This window comes from Heterodontus francisci, chromosome 2 (assembly GCF_036365525.1).
Source record: "Heterodontus francisci isolate sHetFra1 chromosome 2, sHetFra1.hap1, whole genome shotgun sequence".
In the NCBI taxonomy this organism is placed as follows: Eukaryota; Metazoa; Chordata; class Chondrichthyes; order Heterodontiformes; family Heterodontidae; genus Heterodontus; species Heterodontus francisci.
Genome location: NC_090372.1, coordinates 192,217,815 through 192,236,317, shown reverse-complemented (window position 1 = coordinate 192,236,317; position 18,503 = coordinate 192,217,815). Strand labels below are relative to the sequence as shown.

Genomic DNA, 18,503 nt, shown 5'->3' with positions numbered 1-18,503 from the left:
TTTGTTTAATGTCTTTGCCATTTCCTTATTCCCTATTATAATTTTACCTTTTGGCTGGGGCTTTTGTGCCTTAAAGGAATGTATATTTGTTGCAAATTATGCATCAATTCTATAAATTGCTTGTCTCTGGTCATATCTTTTTAATGTAGTTTCCCAATTTATCACCAATCAGCCTACCTTCACAATTTTCGAATTGCATTAGCTATTTTAATACTGATGTACCTTATTAATATAAAATTACAACACACAATATAATTAATCTAAACTATGCAGGAATCGTGATCAGTGTTGCACTGTAGTGGAATATATATGCAATTACAATTTTATGATATATGCGCATATAACAGTGATAACTTTATATGCATCATTTACTATACACTCTGAGGTTCTTTCCCACTTGTCTGTACGTGTCACACAGCAATGCTGAGTTGTGCATGCATGGACTGTGAAGACATTGAGCATGCTCCCACTGAGAACACTTATGTAAACAGGGTTGCAGCAAGATAGTCTGAAGACAGGAGAGTGGCAGAAGGTTGAGCGAGGCTGGGCGGGGAAAGTATCAAAAGGTATTGATGTAGGTTTTCAAAAATATGAAAAGGTGCAAAGGTGAGAGAGCTTGCAAACAGTTGGTAAGTACACACAGCTCTGCAATTAAAAAAAATTCTGATCATGGGAGTTATGGTTATTTTGTATGACAGTTAAAAGCATTTATGTTACATTTAAAATGGAATGAATTCCGGACATGATTTTACATCAAATTAGTTAATAATGCATTTATAGCATTGCTATCCCAATGGGACACTAGCACTATGTGGGAAACAGATGGTGTGCAAGCATGATCCAATCTTTTATAGATTTGCCGTTTTAGTTGTTGAAAGCTTTATTTTTCACAAACTGCAACCAAATGCAATAATAATGTGTCTAAGCAAGAGCCTGGCACTGCAGTAAGCATTATATTACACCTTCACAGCAAGGGTAAGCCAGTACTAACTACTGTCATCCACCTCAGCTAAATTGGCTGAAATCAAGAACACAAGTGTCTGCCTAGAATGAAAGACAATGCTCGTGGGATGAGCAAGGTTTTGAAATATAGCTGCTCTGATTCAAAAGAAAAGTAAAAAAACAAAAACTTACATTTAAAATTGCAGTATCCCACAATCTAATTTTTTTTAATGCTTGGCTAGAAACTAGAAAATTTTGCCTGAGGCAGTATTTTGTTTCAAACTACATCTGTTTTTAAGATATAACATTTTCTTCCAGCATGGAGCAGCCTAAAAAAGTTCTGGGTTCCAAGACCGGGGTTCTTGATCTCCCTCTAAACTCCCTTATGTTCCTGTCAATGACTACAGAGATCATACACTAATTCCCTTGGCCACCCTTAAACACCCTCACTCCTGCTAATCACAGAGCCAAGATCATGCTGTGCAGGGAAGGAAGTTTCACCTAAGTCTCAAATGATGCAAGAAATTAGAAAAGTTCTCCCGACCCCCGCAAGAGAAGCATATATGACTCCCAAAAAATATCTATTCAGTGATCCCTGCTAGAAAGTGCACAGGTTTAGTATGACAGGATCAGCCTCAGGTCTGATGTACCCTGCTGTAGAATAGCATTTCAAACATTCACTGGGCTCACGCAATAAGAGTGGACACATGGCTGCTTTGTGACAAATACAAGATCAAGCTTTATAACTTTAAAACTAATCATGCTCTGGAGTAAATATAGAACCAATAGGTGCAAGTGCAAAAGCTATCAATAGAAAACAAATTAGGAGATCAGAAGAACTTCAGTCCAAGGTGTATTAGTCTAGGTTCTATAGATCAACAGATTAAGTTTTATAATATGCAGAACTTCATTAGGCTACAATTAACTCCCTTTCAGCCTATAGCCCCTGCTGGAAGAATACAGTTTTCCTAATTTTAGAATTGCTCTTTATTCAATTCTATGGAAGCTAATTTCTATCATGTGCACAGCTAGTTTATTATATATAGCTAATCATCTTCTTCTTTGGCCTCCTTGTCTCGAGAGACAATGGGTAAGCGCCTGGAGGTGGTCAGTGGTCTATGTCCCTATTTATACTACTGCAAACAATAATCTTGTAATAATTTGACTGTTAACTAATCTAGATAGAGCAAATAATCACACTTCAACTCGAGACCTTTTATGGTTCTGTTGTAAATGTAAACACCATTTTCCCAACATATTGTTCACACATACTTTAGCTGTTGTAATGTATGAACAAAGAAATTGCAGGCAAAACTTGATTAAACAGAAGTAACAAAAAACATGTGATGTTGTTTTCAATCAACAAGTTTATAAAAATACACTAAAATATCCGAAACAGGGAGAACTTTAAATGTTTGAACATAACACAAAAATTATGTCAGATAATCCCAGCAAACTAATACAATTGCAATAAATGCAAAGATTAAGGATAATTTAGAAGGTAACGTAAAATTAGTGAATATTTCTTTTGTAAATCTGTTCTGTAAAGCTGGCACCAAAGATGTTAATTTGATGCAGTGGTATATTGTCATGCTTCCAGCTAAGAATTGTCAACATACACAGAACATCCTACTCATTCTCTGCCAAATTCAAAATTATCCACATCAGTCAGACCTGTACAGAGAACAAATAAGTTAATTTTTCAGGTGTTAATTCTTGGTCAGACAAAAAGTCTGAGGAAGACATATTAACTTGTCTTTTCTCTCCACGGATGTTGACTGATCTGCTGAGTGTTGCAGGCATTTTCTGTTTTTGCTTCAGATTTCCAGCAGCTACAGTTTTTGTTTTAAACTTCAACCTTTTTCAAGTTTTGTCACTTTCACTTTTAGACATGGGGCTGGAACAATGCCTTATTCGTTACTTGCATTTAACCCAGAAGAGAAAAAACATCCTCAGAACAAATAGAATTACATTTTGGAATGGATAATAAACTTGTCAGAAGTCAAGGAAAGAGCTGCAACAACTCACAATAGATGAAGTATAGCAATAATTCAGAGAAGGAAACAGTGGAGGATTAAAGAAAGCAGGATAAAATATATGTTACTTGATCTAGTGGAAGGAGTCAGTACTAGGATGTTGGCCTGCCTTTCCTTTTTTGTCTGCTAATGGCACGCTGTTAGTTTTCAGCACTGTCTTTTATCGCAGTTTCCTACATTTATAACCTTTCCTGATTAGCCGCTTGCCTGATTTTAACATCTTCTCATATCTTGCTGACTTTCATGCATCTTCCATCATTTTTCAACACTTCTAGGTTTTCAACAGAACCTGTTTGGGTAGTCTCTAATAAATGTTCAATTCTTCATCCACTTCCCCACCATACCCACTCCACCCCGCACCCCCCCCCCCCCCCACCCCCCACCACCACCATCACCCACAATTTTTTTTATTTTATTCAGTTCTGTTAAATAGATTGCTTCATTTTTCCATTTCCAGTTCTGACAAATAATCTGCACTCAAAATGTTAAGCAGTCTTTTCTCCTTACAAGTGCTGACAGAGATGCACTTGCTGTTATTAACACTCAAAAACTGGCACATTTGTCCAGTTAATTGGAATAGGGAAAATAATAATGTCAAAGATGATATGGGCCAGATTAGATCATTGACTGGCAATGACCTCCTACTAGTGGTGAGTAGTGACTTGGATAATTAATTTCCGCACAATTTTAGGTGATTTTTATCTGTACTTCTACTGTGATGGCTGCAGAACTGTTATGACTGAAGAACAAAACAGAATTTATGAAAAAAGGCCTTACCTTTCTTGTAAGGGGCACTTCAATAGGAACAGGAACGACCTCTGCCAACAGACAACCATAGAACGCAACCATAAAAGCAGCAGGATCATTGTTTGGAAAAACAAGTGCTACCTAAAGGCAAACAATAAAGACAGCTCAAAATAGGAGGTTCTAGTATTTTAAAAAAAAACACCTGCTCTGAAATCATCGCAGCAGAGCATCAGCCTACCAGGTAATTACAAACATCCTTAAGCAAATTTGAATTGAGGAAGAATAAAACAGCGTGCATTTATATAGCAATTTCCACGAGGTTCCAAAACACTTCGTGACTGAAATGAAATACTTATGAGTATAACCACTGTTGTAATACAAGAAAATGATAAATGACCAGATAATCTGTTTTTAGAGTATTGACGGAGAGGTAAATGTTCACAAGACACCACAGAACTCCTTCTGTTATTCTTTGATTAGTGTCGTGGGACTTTTCATGACCATCTAAGTGGGCAGATAGGGTCATAGTTTAATGTCTCATCTTAAATGTTAATCCTCAGATATGGGCGCTATGACAAGGCCAGCATTTATTGCATGTCTCTAGTTGCCCATGAAAAGCTGCCTCTTGAGCCATGGCAGTCCATGTGGTGAAGGTGCTGTAAGGTGAGAGTTCCAGGGTTTTGACCCAGCAACAATGAAGGAACAGCAATATCTGTCCAAGTCGAGATGATATGCAACTTGGAAGAGAACTTGGAGGTAATGGTATACGCGTGCACCTGCTGCTCTTGTCTTTCTGGATGCTGGAGGTCATGAGTTCTGGAGGTGCTGTCGAAGAAGCCTTGGTGAGTTGCTTCAGCGCTTGTAGGCTGTGGAGGGGATTTGGGGAATCACGGGGTGAGCCACTCACCACAGAACACCCAGCCTCTGACCTGCTCTCATAAGCACAGTGTTTATCTGGGTGGCTCAGTTAAGTTTCTGCCCAACGGCAATCTCCAGGATGCTGATGGAGGAGGATTTGGTGTTGGTAACGCCACCAAATTTCATGGGGAGGCGAGTGGACTCTCTCCTGTTGGAGACAGTCATTGCCTGGCACTTCTGTAGTGCAAGCCTAGATGTTGTCCAGGTCTTGCTGCATACTTGTATGGACTGCTTCATTATCTGTGAAATTGGGAATGGAGCTGACTGCTGTGCAATCATCAACAAACAGCTCCATTTCTGACCTTATGATGGAGGGAATGTCATTGATGAAGCAGTCAAAGATAGTTGGGTCTTATATGCTGCCCTGAGGAATTCCTGCAGCAATGTCCTGAGGCTGAGATGATTGTTTGCGGCTGTTGGAGACCAATCTGAATAACTGCACCTCCCAATCATTTAGCAATTTGAATTAAGCAACATAAAAGATCACACAAAGTGAGAATTTAGTCCTAAAAAAAATCATAATCAAGTTAAGCAACTTCAAATTTCGAGTGTCTAGAAAACATATCCACAATTTTTCGAATATCCAATCAATTTAATTTTGTCTAGCTGTTTATCCCTTGAATTTGCTGATAAAATTAACCCTAATGCCATCTCTTGGCATGCTCACTACCCTCTGCATGAAGTAGTTCAATCTAAACTCACTCTTCAGCTTTCCTCTTCTATGTTTAAGGTTATGCCCTCTTGTAGAATCTGTGACTCTGCTGAATATTATCACAATATTACACTTGTCAGGATTTTGAATACTTCAGCAATTTATTCCATTGCTGGATTTGGAAAATATATCACAAAACAATTGAAACAGTTAGAAAAGTGGTACATTCAACCCTGAGAGTGATTTCAGTTCCCAGTCACTCTAAAGCAGTGTGTAGTCCACGCTCACCCTGTCTCCAGGCCTGACCATTGGTTCCTGCTTGGTGCCCAGCTTATGTAGGATGTTGTAGGCCACTTTCATACTCCTTGTCCACAGCTTCCCTGTTGGTAAAAAAACAATGCCAATACTTTTGATTATTCAAAGGAAAAAACAAAAATAACCCTTGTGCTTTTGTGTTTTAGCCAATTTAACAATTAAGAGATCAAATCAATGCTACACTGTACAGAAAACTGGAAGGTACATTTGCAGTCCACATTAAAAATTCAAAACACGAAATCCAAGTATGAACACTGACAGATCATGCAATAACAGTAGAGAAAGGAAACAGGACTTCCCATTTTTACTTTTAAAAGTCACACACATGAAAAAGCAGGTTTCTGCCACCCCCTCCCCACTCCCCCACCACTAGAAGAAAATATCTTGTCCTCTCAATACACACGTACTGCTTTAAATCTACACGTTTATTTAATGCCAGGTTTGATCTGGCTAACAGAAATTATGGCACAGAAACAGGCCTTTAGTCCTTTTTGTAGGAGCAACTCTTCAACTAGAACCATATAGCCTAATCACCTTTCATTGTATCTTTTTATACCACTCATTTTTAAATACTTATCCAATTGCACTTTAAATAATATCACATGATAAAGAAATCATGATTAGGCCCTACAGACAAACCCTACGCAAATACAGTCTGACAACATACACTAATGGCCCATTCATTAGCCATGCAATTTCGTAGGAGGCAAAAAAAGGGAAAAAAACAAATCTTGTTGAAAATCCTCTGTGACTCTCTAACACAATCAAACAAAGCCCCAGACGAACATGTAGCCTATTATAATTGCAGCTAACAAATTACCCTCTATCACTGGAAGTGGCCTCTTCACTCAGGAGCTAGTCAAGGTCCCTTTTAAAAGCCTTTAGAAAATGCATAATCACGACATGTTTACGTAGTGTGTTCCAAAAGGTGAGACTCTCCATTAAACTCAATACTCCCTGGCATCCAACAAAACTCTAATTTCCCCTAATCCTTTTTTTTTTAATTTCCAAAATATACTTTATTCATAAAAATCTGTAATAAATACATTACCAGTTTCAAACAGCACCAAGTCAAAAATTACAAACAGTACAAAAGGTGATCATTTTCCTTCAATACAATCCTGAGTTGCCTCACAACCCTTCTATTTCATTTGTCATGCCATATACATTTTTACATTTTACAGCACACAAAATTTTCCCGATACAGTTCGAGGGGTTTCCCATGGATCCAGCCCCTCAGTTCAGCTTGGTGGGGGGACCTTACACAGTGGTCTTTCCCCATTGAGCCTTTGCTGCGGCTGCCCCAAGCTTTAGTGCGTCCCTAAGCACGTAGTCCTGGACCTTGGAATGTGCCAGTGTGCAACATTTGGTCGTGGACAACTCAGTTTCCTAATCCTATCATCCTGAATAATCCATTCTCCTTATTACACCATTATGATTCCCTTTTGCAAGGAGTAAATCAGAGTTTGGCTGTAGCCTGGCAAGGATGTGGTGGCCCCGGACTTGCTTAGGATGTACACTTCAAAGGATTTGCATCGGAGGTAAACATATCCGGTGTGTGGTGGATGACTGGTTCTACCTGCCTTTTTCCACTTCCCTGCTTGCAGACTGTACCATGAGCTTTCAATAACTTGTGTTACAACCAGGTGAGAAAAGTGTCTAGGGGTCGGTTACTATCTTCACCTGGTCTTATTGTATCAGGGTTTTAATTTTAAACACACAGTGTTTTGAGCTTCCCTTTTGTGAATCCTTGTTCACAGCTTTCCAATTATAAGTCAAAGAAACCAACACACCATGTTTTCTCAGGTTTAAAGGAGAAAAGCGAAGTTTATTAAAACTTAAACTCTAATACGGTTCACGCCTACAGATATACGATGTGCCTACGCTAGCATGCACAAGCGATATACACATGCAGATAGGGACAGAAAAGAGAAGAGGAAAATATAGTGGAGAAGGGTTTGAGGCAATTTCAGAAGAGTTTCTTGTTTACTGTGCTTCAAGCTCACTTGATTGTAGGTAGTCTTGCTTTTCGTTGGGGCCCAGTATTCTTAAACCTTGTTCACATAGGAGACTTTTCTCTCTTTGAGGTTCATGTGTTTTCAGAAGATTCAGTTCCCTGAGAGTTCAGCAGGCAGGAAAGAGGTCTTCTCAAACCAGGAGCTTTCTGAGTTCAAATCCCTTGTTGGAAGTTCGAATCTCAACAGCCAACTAGTCATGTGATGAAAACTGGTCTGACCACTTCTGTGTTTGTGGATTCTGCTATCTTAGCAGTCAACCTGGAATGCTAGCTCCCCTCACCTTCAACGTTTGGTAATCAAAAATCCATTGTTGGTTGAATGGGTCAGGGCATGATCCTTTGTCCCTTGTTCCAACTCTGCTAGTTACTATGCAAATGTCTTTCCAGTCAGGGGCTTGCAATTTTAAGTTTGAATGCGCATGTAGTGAAATCATGTGTGCCTCAGTCTTGGCAGGTGGGGGGTTTGCCTGACACTTGCCAACAGTCTACTAAAATATGTTGCACTTCTCCCTGAGATCAGGGCTTCCAACAACATCTTGCATTCATATAGTACCTTTAATTTAGCAAAACATCCCAAGGCAATTCACAGGAGTATCATAGTATCATATAATAGTGCAGCAGAGAAGGAGACCATTTGACCCTTTTTCATTCATGCATAGGATGTGAGCATCGTTGGAAAGGCCAGCATTTGTTGCCCATCCCTAATTGCCCTTGAGGAGGTGGTGGTGAGCTGCCTTCTTGAGCCACTGGAGTCCATGTAGTGTTGTTGCACCCATGGTACTGTTCGCAAATGAGTTCCAGCTTTTTGACCAGCGATAGTGAAAGAACAGAGATATAGTTCCTAGTCCAGGATGGTGTGCAACTTGGAGGGAAACATGCAGGTGGTGGGTGGTTTTTCCATGCAGTTGCTGCCCTTGTCTTCTAGGTGGTAGAGGTCACGGGTTTGGAAGGAGCCTGGGGGAGTAGTTGCTGTGCATCTTGTATATGGTACACTCAACTATCAATGTGCGCCGACGGTGGTGGGAGTGAATGTTGAAGGTGGTGGATGGGGTGCCAATCAAGCGGGCTGCTATGGCCTGGTTGGTGTCCAGTTTCTTCAGTGTTCTTTGAGTTGCACTCATCCAAGCAAGTGAAGGGTATTCCACCACACTCTTGACTTGTGCCTTGTAGATAGACATGCACTGGGGAGAAAGGAAGTGAGTTATGCAACACAGAACTCCCAGCCTCCGACTTGTATTTATAGCCACAGTATTTACATGGCTGATCCAGTTAAGTTTCTGGTCATTGGTGACCGCAGGATGCTGATGGTGGGGGATTCAGTGATGGTAATGCCATCAAGGGGAGATGGTTAGATTCTCTCTTGTTGGAGATGGTCATTGCCTGGCACTTGTTCAACATAAATGCTACTTGTCATTTATCAGCCCAAGTCTGAATGTTGTCTAGGTCTTACTGCATATGAACACGGGCTGCTTCAGTATCTGAGGAGTTGCAAATAGGAATGAACACTGTGCAATCATCAGTGAACATCCTCACTTCTGACCTTATGATGAAGGGAAGGTCATTGATGAAGCAGTTGAAGATGATTGGGCCTAGGCCACTGCCCTGAGGAACTCCTGCAGCAATGTCCTGGGGCTGAGATGATTGGCCTCCAACACCCAAAACCATCTTCCATTGTGCTAATTATGACTCCAACCTGTGAAGAATGTTTCCTTAATTCCCATTGATTTCAACTTTGCTTGAACTCATTGATGCCACACTCAGTCAAACGCTGCCTTGATGTCAAGGGCAATCACTCTCACCTCACCTCTTAAGTTCAGCTCTTTTGTCTATGTTTGGACCAAGGCTGTAATGCGGTCTGGAGCCAAGTACCCCTGGCAGAACCCAAACTGGGCATCCATGAGCAGGTAATTGTTGAGCAAGTGTCGCTTGATAGCACTGACAATGGCACATTCCAACACTTTGCTGATGTTTGAGTGCGGACTAATAAGGCGATAATTGGTAACATTGGTTGTGTCTTGCTTTTTGTGGACAGGACATTCCTCGGCAATTTTCCACATTGTCAGATAGATGTCAGTGTTGTAGCTATAGTGAAACAGCTTGGCTAGGGGCACAACTAGTTCTGGAGCACAAGTCTTCAGCACGACAGCTGGGGAACTGTCAGGGCCCATTGCCTTTGCTGTATCAGTGCCTTCAGCCATTTCTTGACATCATGTGGAATGGATCGAATTGGCTGAAGACTGGCATCTGTGATGCTGGGGACTTCAGGAGGAGATGAATCATCCACTCGGTACTTCTGGCAGAAGATGGTTGCAAATGTTTCAGCCTTGTCTTTTGCACTGATATGCTGGACTCCCCCATCATTGAGGATGGGGATGTTTTTTGGAGTCTCCTCCTGTTATTTGTTTAATTGCCCACCATCATTGAGGGCTGGATGTGAGCTTAGATCTGATCTGTTGGTTGCGGGATCACTTTGCTCTGTGTATTGCATGCTGCTTCCACTGTTTGGCCAGGTATGTAATCCTGTGTTGTAGTTTCATCATTAGCGTCTCATTTTTAGGTATGCCAGGTGCTGCTCCTGGTATGCTCTCCTGCATTCCTCATTGAACCAGAGTTGATCCCCTGGCTTGATTGTAATGTTTGAGTGAGGGATATGGCAGAACATGAGATCACATTGAGTCTGTGCCAGCTCTTTAGTTCCCTCCCTCACTCTTTCACTATATCCCAGCAATTACTTTCTCCTTTAATAATTTATCCACATCCCTCTTGAATGATACCAATGAATTTCTATTCACCATCTTACCAGGCAGTGCATTCCAAATCCTAACCACTCATTGCATTAAAAAAAAAACTTTTGCTCATATTGCCTCTGCTTCTTTTCCGAATTACCTTAAATCCATGCCCTCTTGTTAGCGACCCTTCAGTCATTGGAAACAGTTTCTCTTTATTCACTTGATCTAAACCCTGCATAATTTTAAACACTTCTATTAAATCTCCTCTTAGGCATCTCTGCTCTAAGGAGAGTAACATCAGCTTCTCCAGTCTATCCATGTAACTGTAGTCGCTCATCACTGGAACCATTCTAGTAAATCTCTTCTGTACCCTCTCTAAGGCCCTGACATTATTCCTGAAGTCCAGAAATTGACTCAAAACTCTGGCTTAAAACAAGAAATGCTGGAAATACTCAGCTGGAAATACTCTTCGGAAGTTCCGATGAAGGGTCACTGACCCGAAACGTTAACTCTGCTTCTCTTTCTACAGATGCTGCCAGACCTGTTGAGCATTTCAAGCATTCCTTGTTTTTATTTCAGATTTCCAGCATCCGCAGTATTTTGCTTTTATCAAAGCTCTGGCTGGGGTCTTCATTAAATATTAGTGACCACAGTTTGGTAGATTCTGTAATCAGGTATGAGTAGAGTTCCACTTTGCCTGACCAGAGAATTCTGTGGAGTGGGCAGCATAATGTGCCCTCTCCAAAGCAAGTACTGGTGTTAAACTGCTAATTGTAATATAACAGGACTATAAATAAACTCTAATTCTAAAGAACTTTAAATTTGTGTGTTCCATATCAGCTTTCAATTCAATTGGAAGTCTTACCTTTTATCATTCCAAAGCGAACTACGAGCTGCTGTGACAGCTATGGGCAGAATTTTTACTGACCTGACGCAGAGGGAATGGGTCAGTCAAATAGATGCAGGAAACCAGCAAATCGGGATTTTCCCCTACTCACGACAGAGCTAAAACTCCATAGTCTGTCACTGACGTCACTGGTCAGTTCCCCACCCGGAGGCCAATCTGATTGACAGGCTGAGCCTCCAGGTAGGGTGCTGATCAGTGAAGCTGCAGCAGCAGCTCAGTCCAAAGCGGAAAGGAAATTGGTTAGTTGCGTAGGCTGCCGATGCTGGGGGGTGGGGGTATTGGAGGAAAATGGAGGCCTGGGGGTGGGGTGGTGGTGTTGAGAGGTGCAGGGGAGGAAATTGGGAATGCTGTTCGAGGCAGAGTTCGATGGCAGAAGCTTCTCCAGCAGGCACCTGGATCCAGGAAGTGGGTGTGTAGGCACTTACCTCCTGAGTCCACTAAGTCCTCGCCTCGATGAAGCTGCCAGGTTCCCCGACAGCTGTTAAAGTTGAAAAACAGCCTCATTATCGTATTTAAAGTTCCGACTTGCCTCCTTGGAGAAGGTTGGTCACCTACCCACCTTTGGACCTCAATTAAAGTCAGAAATGGGCATTTTTGGTCAGGAAACAGATTGAGACTTTAATCCCCCTCCCGACCCAAACCATCCCTTCTTTTTAGGCTAAAATTCAGCCCCATGTGTTTGATAATAACTTTCATCAATGGAAAGTAGGTTAATGCTATCATTTTACAAGAATTCTGGACAGTTTCCATTCAGATCTTTACATGAGGGCTTAGACTTGCACGTCTGTTACTGAAGTAAGTTTGCTATTTGCAAAGCTAGATTTCTATGGGAGATGGCAATGAATCACACTGCATGTAATACATCACAATAAACACTCGATATGGAAATCAATTACTATGTCTCACTCAATGACATTAACAAACTAATGTCATACAATTAGCTCCACGTGCTCATTCACAAAACAAACATTTTGAGCATGTTTTTCTAATATCCAAACACTCATCAAATCCAGTATTCAAACCTTAAAATAGGACTTCATTTAAAATGGGACTTCAGCGAACTGAAGAAAAGCCTGAAATTTCTAAAAACAGAGGCTAAGAGATTTATATTTAAATTTATTTTGCATTGTCCAATTTGCAATTCTCAGTTATGCAACAATGAAACAATTTTTTTTTTTTAAGTGTTCACATCGATAATTTGTCCACAGATTTGAATACAATCTCTAATAAAATAGAAATAAGGCCTCAAGTTGAATTAAATTTCACACATTCAGTAGAAAAACCCTGTATTGATGAATATCTTTACAATAATTTTGATTGAATGACTCTTACTGTAATAATATATAGAAAGATGCATCTTACAAAATATAGAAAACATTCAAGAAGAAGATTCAGAAAGAAGACAGATCACTCAGGAAATCAATGTCACAAAAACAGGACCATGACTAATTTAAATCTGGCAACCTCAAATCAGCTCCGCACACTCCTGTTGCTATTCCCTTACCATGACACAGTGATTGCTTCATCCGCAAGGAAGTCTAGAAATAGCTGCAAACAATTTGATGTTAATTGTACACCAAAGAAGATGTCATAATTACCCATATTCTACGCACTAGAGTTGAGTCTTGGAAAGAACAAAGGGTTTCATTGCCATCCAAAAGTTCATCTTCTCAACTGATGTCAAAGTACAACTAAAGGTTTCATGAGTTCAATAAATGTTAAATTTCTATTTTATTTTATTTATTTTGAGATACAGCACTGAAACAGGCCCTTCGACCCACCGAGTCTGTGCTGACCAAGAACCACCCATTTATACTAACCCTACAGTAATCCCATATTCCCTACCACCTACCTACACTAGGGGCAATTTACAATGCCCAATTTACCTATCACCTGCAAGTCTTTGGCGGTGGGAGGAAACCGGAGCACCCGACGAAAACCCACGCGGTCACAGGGAGAACTTGCAAACTCCACACAGGCAGTACCCAGAACCGAACCCGGGTCCCTGGAGCTGTGAGGCTGCAGCGCTAACCACTGCGCCACTGTGTCTTATTACCATTATCTACATGGCCTTAGCTTTATATACCAATCTCAACCACTACAAATGGAGCTGAAGTTAATAACTCTACATGCAATTACCTACAAATTGCGATTATTTAACTAAAAAAGCAAGCTAAGGTGTCAGGATTCTTATTCAGCAGTATATACATTTAATCAAATTATGAAAACTCATTTGTATTTGATTATAGGCACTACAATTAATTAAACCAGCAATGAACTTTATAATAGATGACATTCCAAAACATGGCTAGGCATGCTTTAGTGTCAGAAGTCCAGGAAATATGGTAACTAGCACTGAATTCAGACCCTAAGTGTCGATTTTTATATTTTATCAAGCTTACAAAGTATTCAATCTAACTGTAACAAAAACCATTTTTTCCCCCAATTCAGTATCGTTCCTTTCTCTTCCCCTTCACCCCCCACAGTTGTGTGCTTTCACACATATCTTTCAGTTTGCTGCTTAACAGTTGGCAGGGATTTTCACAACTACTGTGATCAAGCTTGCTGCTTCCTCAGCCTAAAGAAGGTATGCCTGTGTGGGGAAAATTGAATTTGTCTCTCCTTCCCTGCCCACTTACAGTACAACCCACCCCCCACCAACAAAGAATTCCACCAAGCCAAGAACCAGTCAAACATATCGCACATAGCTGAATAGTTGAATGGCAGCCTCCAGTGGAATACTCGCTCACTCGACTTCAGAGATAGGAGCTCAATAGCTGTGCCACTGTGATATAAAGCTGCTCCGCTAAACAATGTTGTGTGATTTTGAGCCTTTCCCTTGCTGAAAATAAACAGGCATTCATCTTGAAGTAGCTGGACACATTGTAGTATCATTATTATATTATATTTTGAAAATCAGCTTTTGCTGCTCCTTGCAATGAATAAACCCATAATACAACCTCAACTGGTTTTAAAATAGCAAAGTAGTATCAGGAGAGCACGTGAAACATCATGGCCCAGACTTTGTCCGCGTAATGATGGTGAAAATGTCAACAATCACTGTCATTACAACTGGGAAACTGGCAGCAACTTCTGGCATACACACATGCGCAATTAAACATGGAAATCCAGAAGCTGCTGTCAGTGATTCCCTGAACCTCCACAGGGTGCACTGAAGTACTCACAGATGGAAATCCACTTGAATTGATATAAACTCCCACTTTTTAAGCTATTAGTGTCACTGTAGAAACACTTGAAAAAGTTACTCTTTTTTGAATGAGGTGTAACTGGGTTTTTAACAATGAACAATGCTGCTGGCTGAAGAATGAATTTTATATTTGTGGAATGTCAACTTTCGCCATTAGGATAAAAAAATTGTACAGATTTTTAAAAAAATAAACATTTTAAAAAAAAGTTTGTTTATGATATTTTTGCTTCTACCTTAATCCCATGTGTATGTCCAAATCTTTATTTCGCTGTCTGTGAAATTGTTAAAAAGTGAAGGATAGCCAGTAGTTTTCACTTCCTGGTTTACTACCTATGAGAATTCTTCATTGTGATTGGCAGCTTAGCCTGCTTGATGACAACACTGTTGCTGGACGCCAGAGATCCCCATGAGACTGAAGCTGGAATCAAAGTAACGTCAGGAAAGGGAAATCCACGCCGAAGATCACTAGATCTTTGTGGGCAGCTCTATTCAAGATCAGTAGCAAGGGCCATCACTGACATGAAATCTAGGCCCTTGAATAGGGCACACAAATTCGATAGTTTCCTGGAATCTGAGGCTGTTTTTATGAAAACGGCTTGAATAATCATCTGAGACAATTACAGGAAGGGAAATTCAGCTATTACCATTTTTATTGAACCCTTGGTCTGGATATATGGAATTACCTGATACTATGGCTCATCACAGATTCTGTCAGTGCAACTTAGTCAATAGAATGGGAGAAGACAGAAAAAGACATAAATTTAAAAATAACAATTTAAATTAAATTGCATGTGTTTAAAAAAAAGTGTAGACTTCAAAAATTGTCGTTGCTGTGTGGAATTCTCACAACAGATCTCAAAAATAGCCAGATTCCTAACAGTGTTGGTGTCAATTTTAAATGGAACTGGACCTATATACAAAAGCTGATGCAACCTCGATTTCATTATATCAAATGTTGCGTGGCTTACACAAGGGTTTGCTTTGCTGCTAATAATTTATCAACATACGTGTAAGATAATCTAAGTATATAATGACCCAACATCGAAAAAATTTACATTTACACTTTCAACAGAGTGCTGCCACCTTGTCTAAATGGTTTGGGTTCTAACTGCAATCTTTCATTAACATTCTTAGAAGGATGGACTATTCAATACCATTGTATTGCTACAGGAATGGATCAGGCAAAACTGATGACTTATGGCTTTGGAGATAAAGCAGACTTCAGCAAATCTGATTTTTTTGGCTGATGACATTACTCCAGGTAATGAGACATGCAACAAAAAGACTTGGACAAAAGTTGTCTAAGTACCGTATGTAAGGATATAAAGCGGTTTTCCATTCGTATCCATGGTGGTCAAGCAAGGTGCTTTTGGAGAGATGGTACCCCAGCGCTGAAGAGCTGCCTCCAGTGATGGTGGCCAGTTAGTTACTACACCAAGCTGCTCTCCCCTGATGGCTAGCATCTGTGCTCCCTCGGGTCTCGGCTGGTTAGGGTCTGGCTGTTGAACTATAATAGAATTGAGAGTGTCAGTCTTTCCATCCAAGCAACTTTAATTCCTGTTTCATGTTTCTAAACAATGATTATATTAACTTCAAAACACTATAGTGAGTAAATTATGCAATATTGACAAGACTTCCTGGTGGTTCAATGGTTAAACAGATTTCCTGCTGTGGACCCAGACCACATAGAAAGGTTTCAGGATTAGATGATGTGTGGAAATCAGGTCCCGAAACCTTGGTTGATTCTCCCCTGCACCCCACCCATATCTTATTTTGGGACACGAGGGGGGCACTAAAGCCACTTGTAGTGTCCCTTCTGTCACCTTGAATAAACTCAGCTAACCGAGGACCGCTGAAACAGGAGTACGCCATTCAACCCCTTGAGTCTGTTCCGCCATTCAATCAGATTATGACTGAACTGTACCTCAATGCTCATTTACCTGCCGTTGCTCTATATCCCTTGATACCCTTATCCAACAAAAATCAGTCATTCCTAATCTTAATAATTTCAATTGCCTTTTGTGGGAAGAGTTTTCCAGAGTTCCACTACACTTCATGTGGAAAAAGTGCTTCCCGGTTTCACTCATAAATGGCCAAGATCAAATTTTAAGATTATAGTCCCTCTTGTTCTGGATTTGACCACCAGGGTCAATAGTTTCTCTCTATCTATCCTATTGAATTGTTTTATCATCTTAACACCTAAATTAGATCACTCCATAACCTTCTAAACTCAAGGGAATACAAGCCAAGTTTATGCAACCTGTCCTCACAATTCAACCCTTTAAACCCTGGTATTATTCTGGATAATCTGTGCTGTACCCACTCCAAAGCTAATATATCTTTCCTGAGGTTCAATACACAAAATGCAGTAGGTACATGGTCTAGACTCTAAACAAAGATAGGAGACCATACTGTCTGAGCAATCCAATGCCATGATGGACAGTGCATTTATCTACTGAGCACAGTGAATGGAGCCAAAGGAGGAGCTATTAAGACAGATGACTAAAGGCTTAGTGAAAGAGGCAGGTTTTAAGGAGGATATAAAAATTTAGAGGGAGGCGATGAGGTGGAAAGGCAGAGAGTTTAAGGAGGGAATTCCAGAAATGGGTTCCAGATGGCTGAAGATCATGTTGCTAATGGTGGTGCGAAGGGAGAGGGGATGCACATCAGCTCTGGTCAGAGGAACGGAGAGTTTTCGAAGGCTGGGAGTGGCGGCGATTGTGGGCCTAAAGAAGGTTACATAAATAGGGAGGTGGGAATCCATGAAAGGATCGAAATACGAGGATAAGAATTTGAGGCATTGTGGGGACTGAGAGCCAAAGTAGGTCAGCAAGGACAGGGGCGATAGGTGAACTGGCGAATGTGGTGCAGAATAGGACTGAAAGGCGTTCCTTCCAAAACCTTACTAAGATTTTCATTATGCATTAGGCACACGTGTATATGTAATAAGCCCAGTTTAGAATAAAACCCAAGTACTAATCAGGTTACACTTACCTTCCAGTAATTCTTCAAAATCATCAACAAAGAATTCTCGTAAAGGTGGGCGTTTCGGCCGCTTCAGGGTGTTCACAAGCTGCTGGATCTTTGCGGAGACTCGGCTGCTTACTGGTACTCCTATGTGAAAGGGATTGATTATGAATTGGGTTACTAAAGAACTTGGTCTTCTGATGTCAGAAAATGGGCAGAGTTGCAGAGCTGGTACAGCTGTTCTAGATACTTAGCCTGTATTCACAGTTCTGAGCAAAATCTAAAATCAAAACATCTTTAGTCGAGCATTGTCCTCTCGCTGGAACATAATGTTTTATTCTGCAGAGGTTCTATTGAACAGTTCCAATATTGGAACAGCCTGTGTTTACACCTAAAGCTGTCGTTACTGAAGAAAACTGTTTTTTACTGCCCCAAGTAAACATACTCTATACTAAAATCACAGTCAATCACATCTTGATGACAATCAGCAACACTGGGCAACTGTGAGCATTAAACTGTTTAACTGGAAAACGGTTAGACATACTGTTTGTTAAAATATGTATCAACCCATACTTAGCACTCTCCAGACATAATATGAACAGTACACACCACATAAACTAATGCAGAAAAGAAGGAGCAAAGCCTTATAATTCTTTAGAATTGGACCTGCCTCATGGCACCACACCCTGTATCTTTGATCTCGACCATGCTATTTTGAGAAAGTCCCCGATCCTTGTTCCTGAAGTCATACAATAAGTGGGCGACAAGCGCCAATCACCCTGGTTGCTCAATGACATCCTACAGCAACATGATTGAGAACTGGAACTGTGGGCATGAAGGCAGTTGGGAATGCTGCTTGTCACTTTTATACCTTTGTCTCGTTTTCCAAAGACACTGATCCCATGCTGAGGCATGTTTCATAGATGCCCTCCTATCTTCCCTCAAGTATTCATGCATAAACTTTCACAGTGCATGTTGGCAGGCTATTCAATTGCATGGGGCACTGTAGCCGAACTGAATATTTATACAAGCACATATCTAGCAGTGGTCATTGGACATTGATCA

At 40.6% G+C, this 18,503-nt stretch overlaps 1 protein-coding gene across 5 annotated transcripts in view; it reads right to left on the bottom strand.

Moving 5' to 3' along the window:
• LOC137349461 (disco-interacting protein 2 homolog C) overlaps positions 1–18,503 on the bottom strand; it is a 635,092-nt gene that overhangs the window by 182,051 nt on the left and 434,538 nt on the right. For all 5 annotated transcript variants that reach the window (XM_068014972.1, XM_068014974.1, XM_068014973.1 and 2 more), the window contains 4 exons: positions 17,466–17,585; positions 15,781–15,978; positions 5,584–5,675; positions 3,756–3,866 (listed from right to left, as the gene is read on the bottom strand). In XM_068014972.1, coding sequence (XP_067871073.1) covers positions 3,756–3,866; positions 5,584–5,675; positions 15,781–15,978; positions 17,466–17,585 — 521 coding nt within the window. The remainder of the gene's footprint in view (positions 1–3,755; positions 3,867–5,583; positions 5,676–15,780; positions 15,979–17,465; positions 17,586–18,503) is intronic.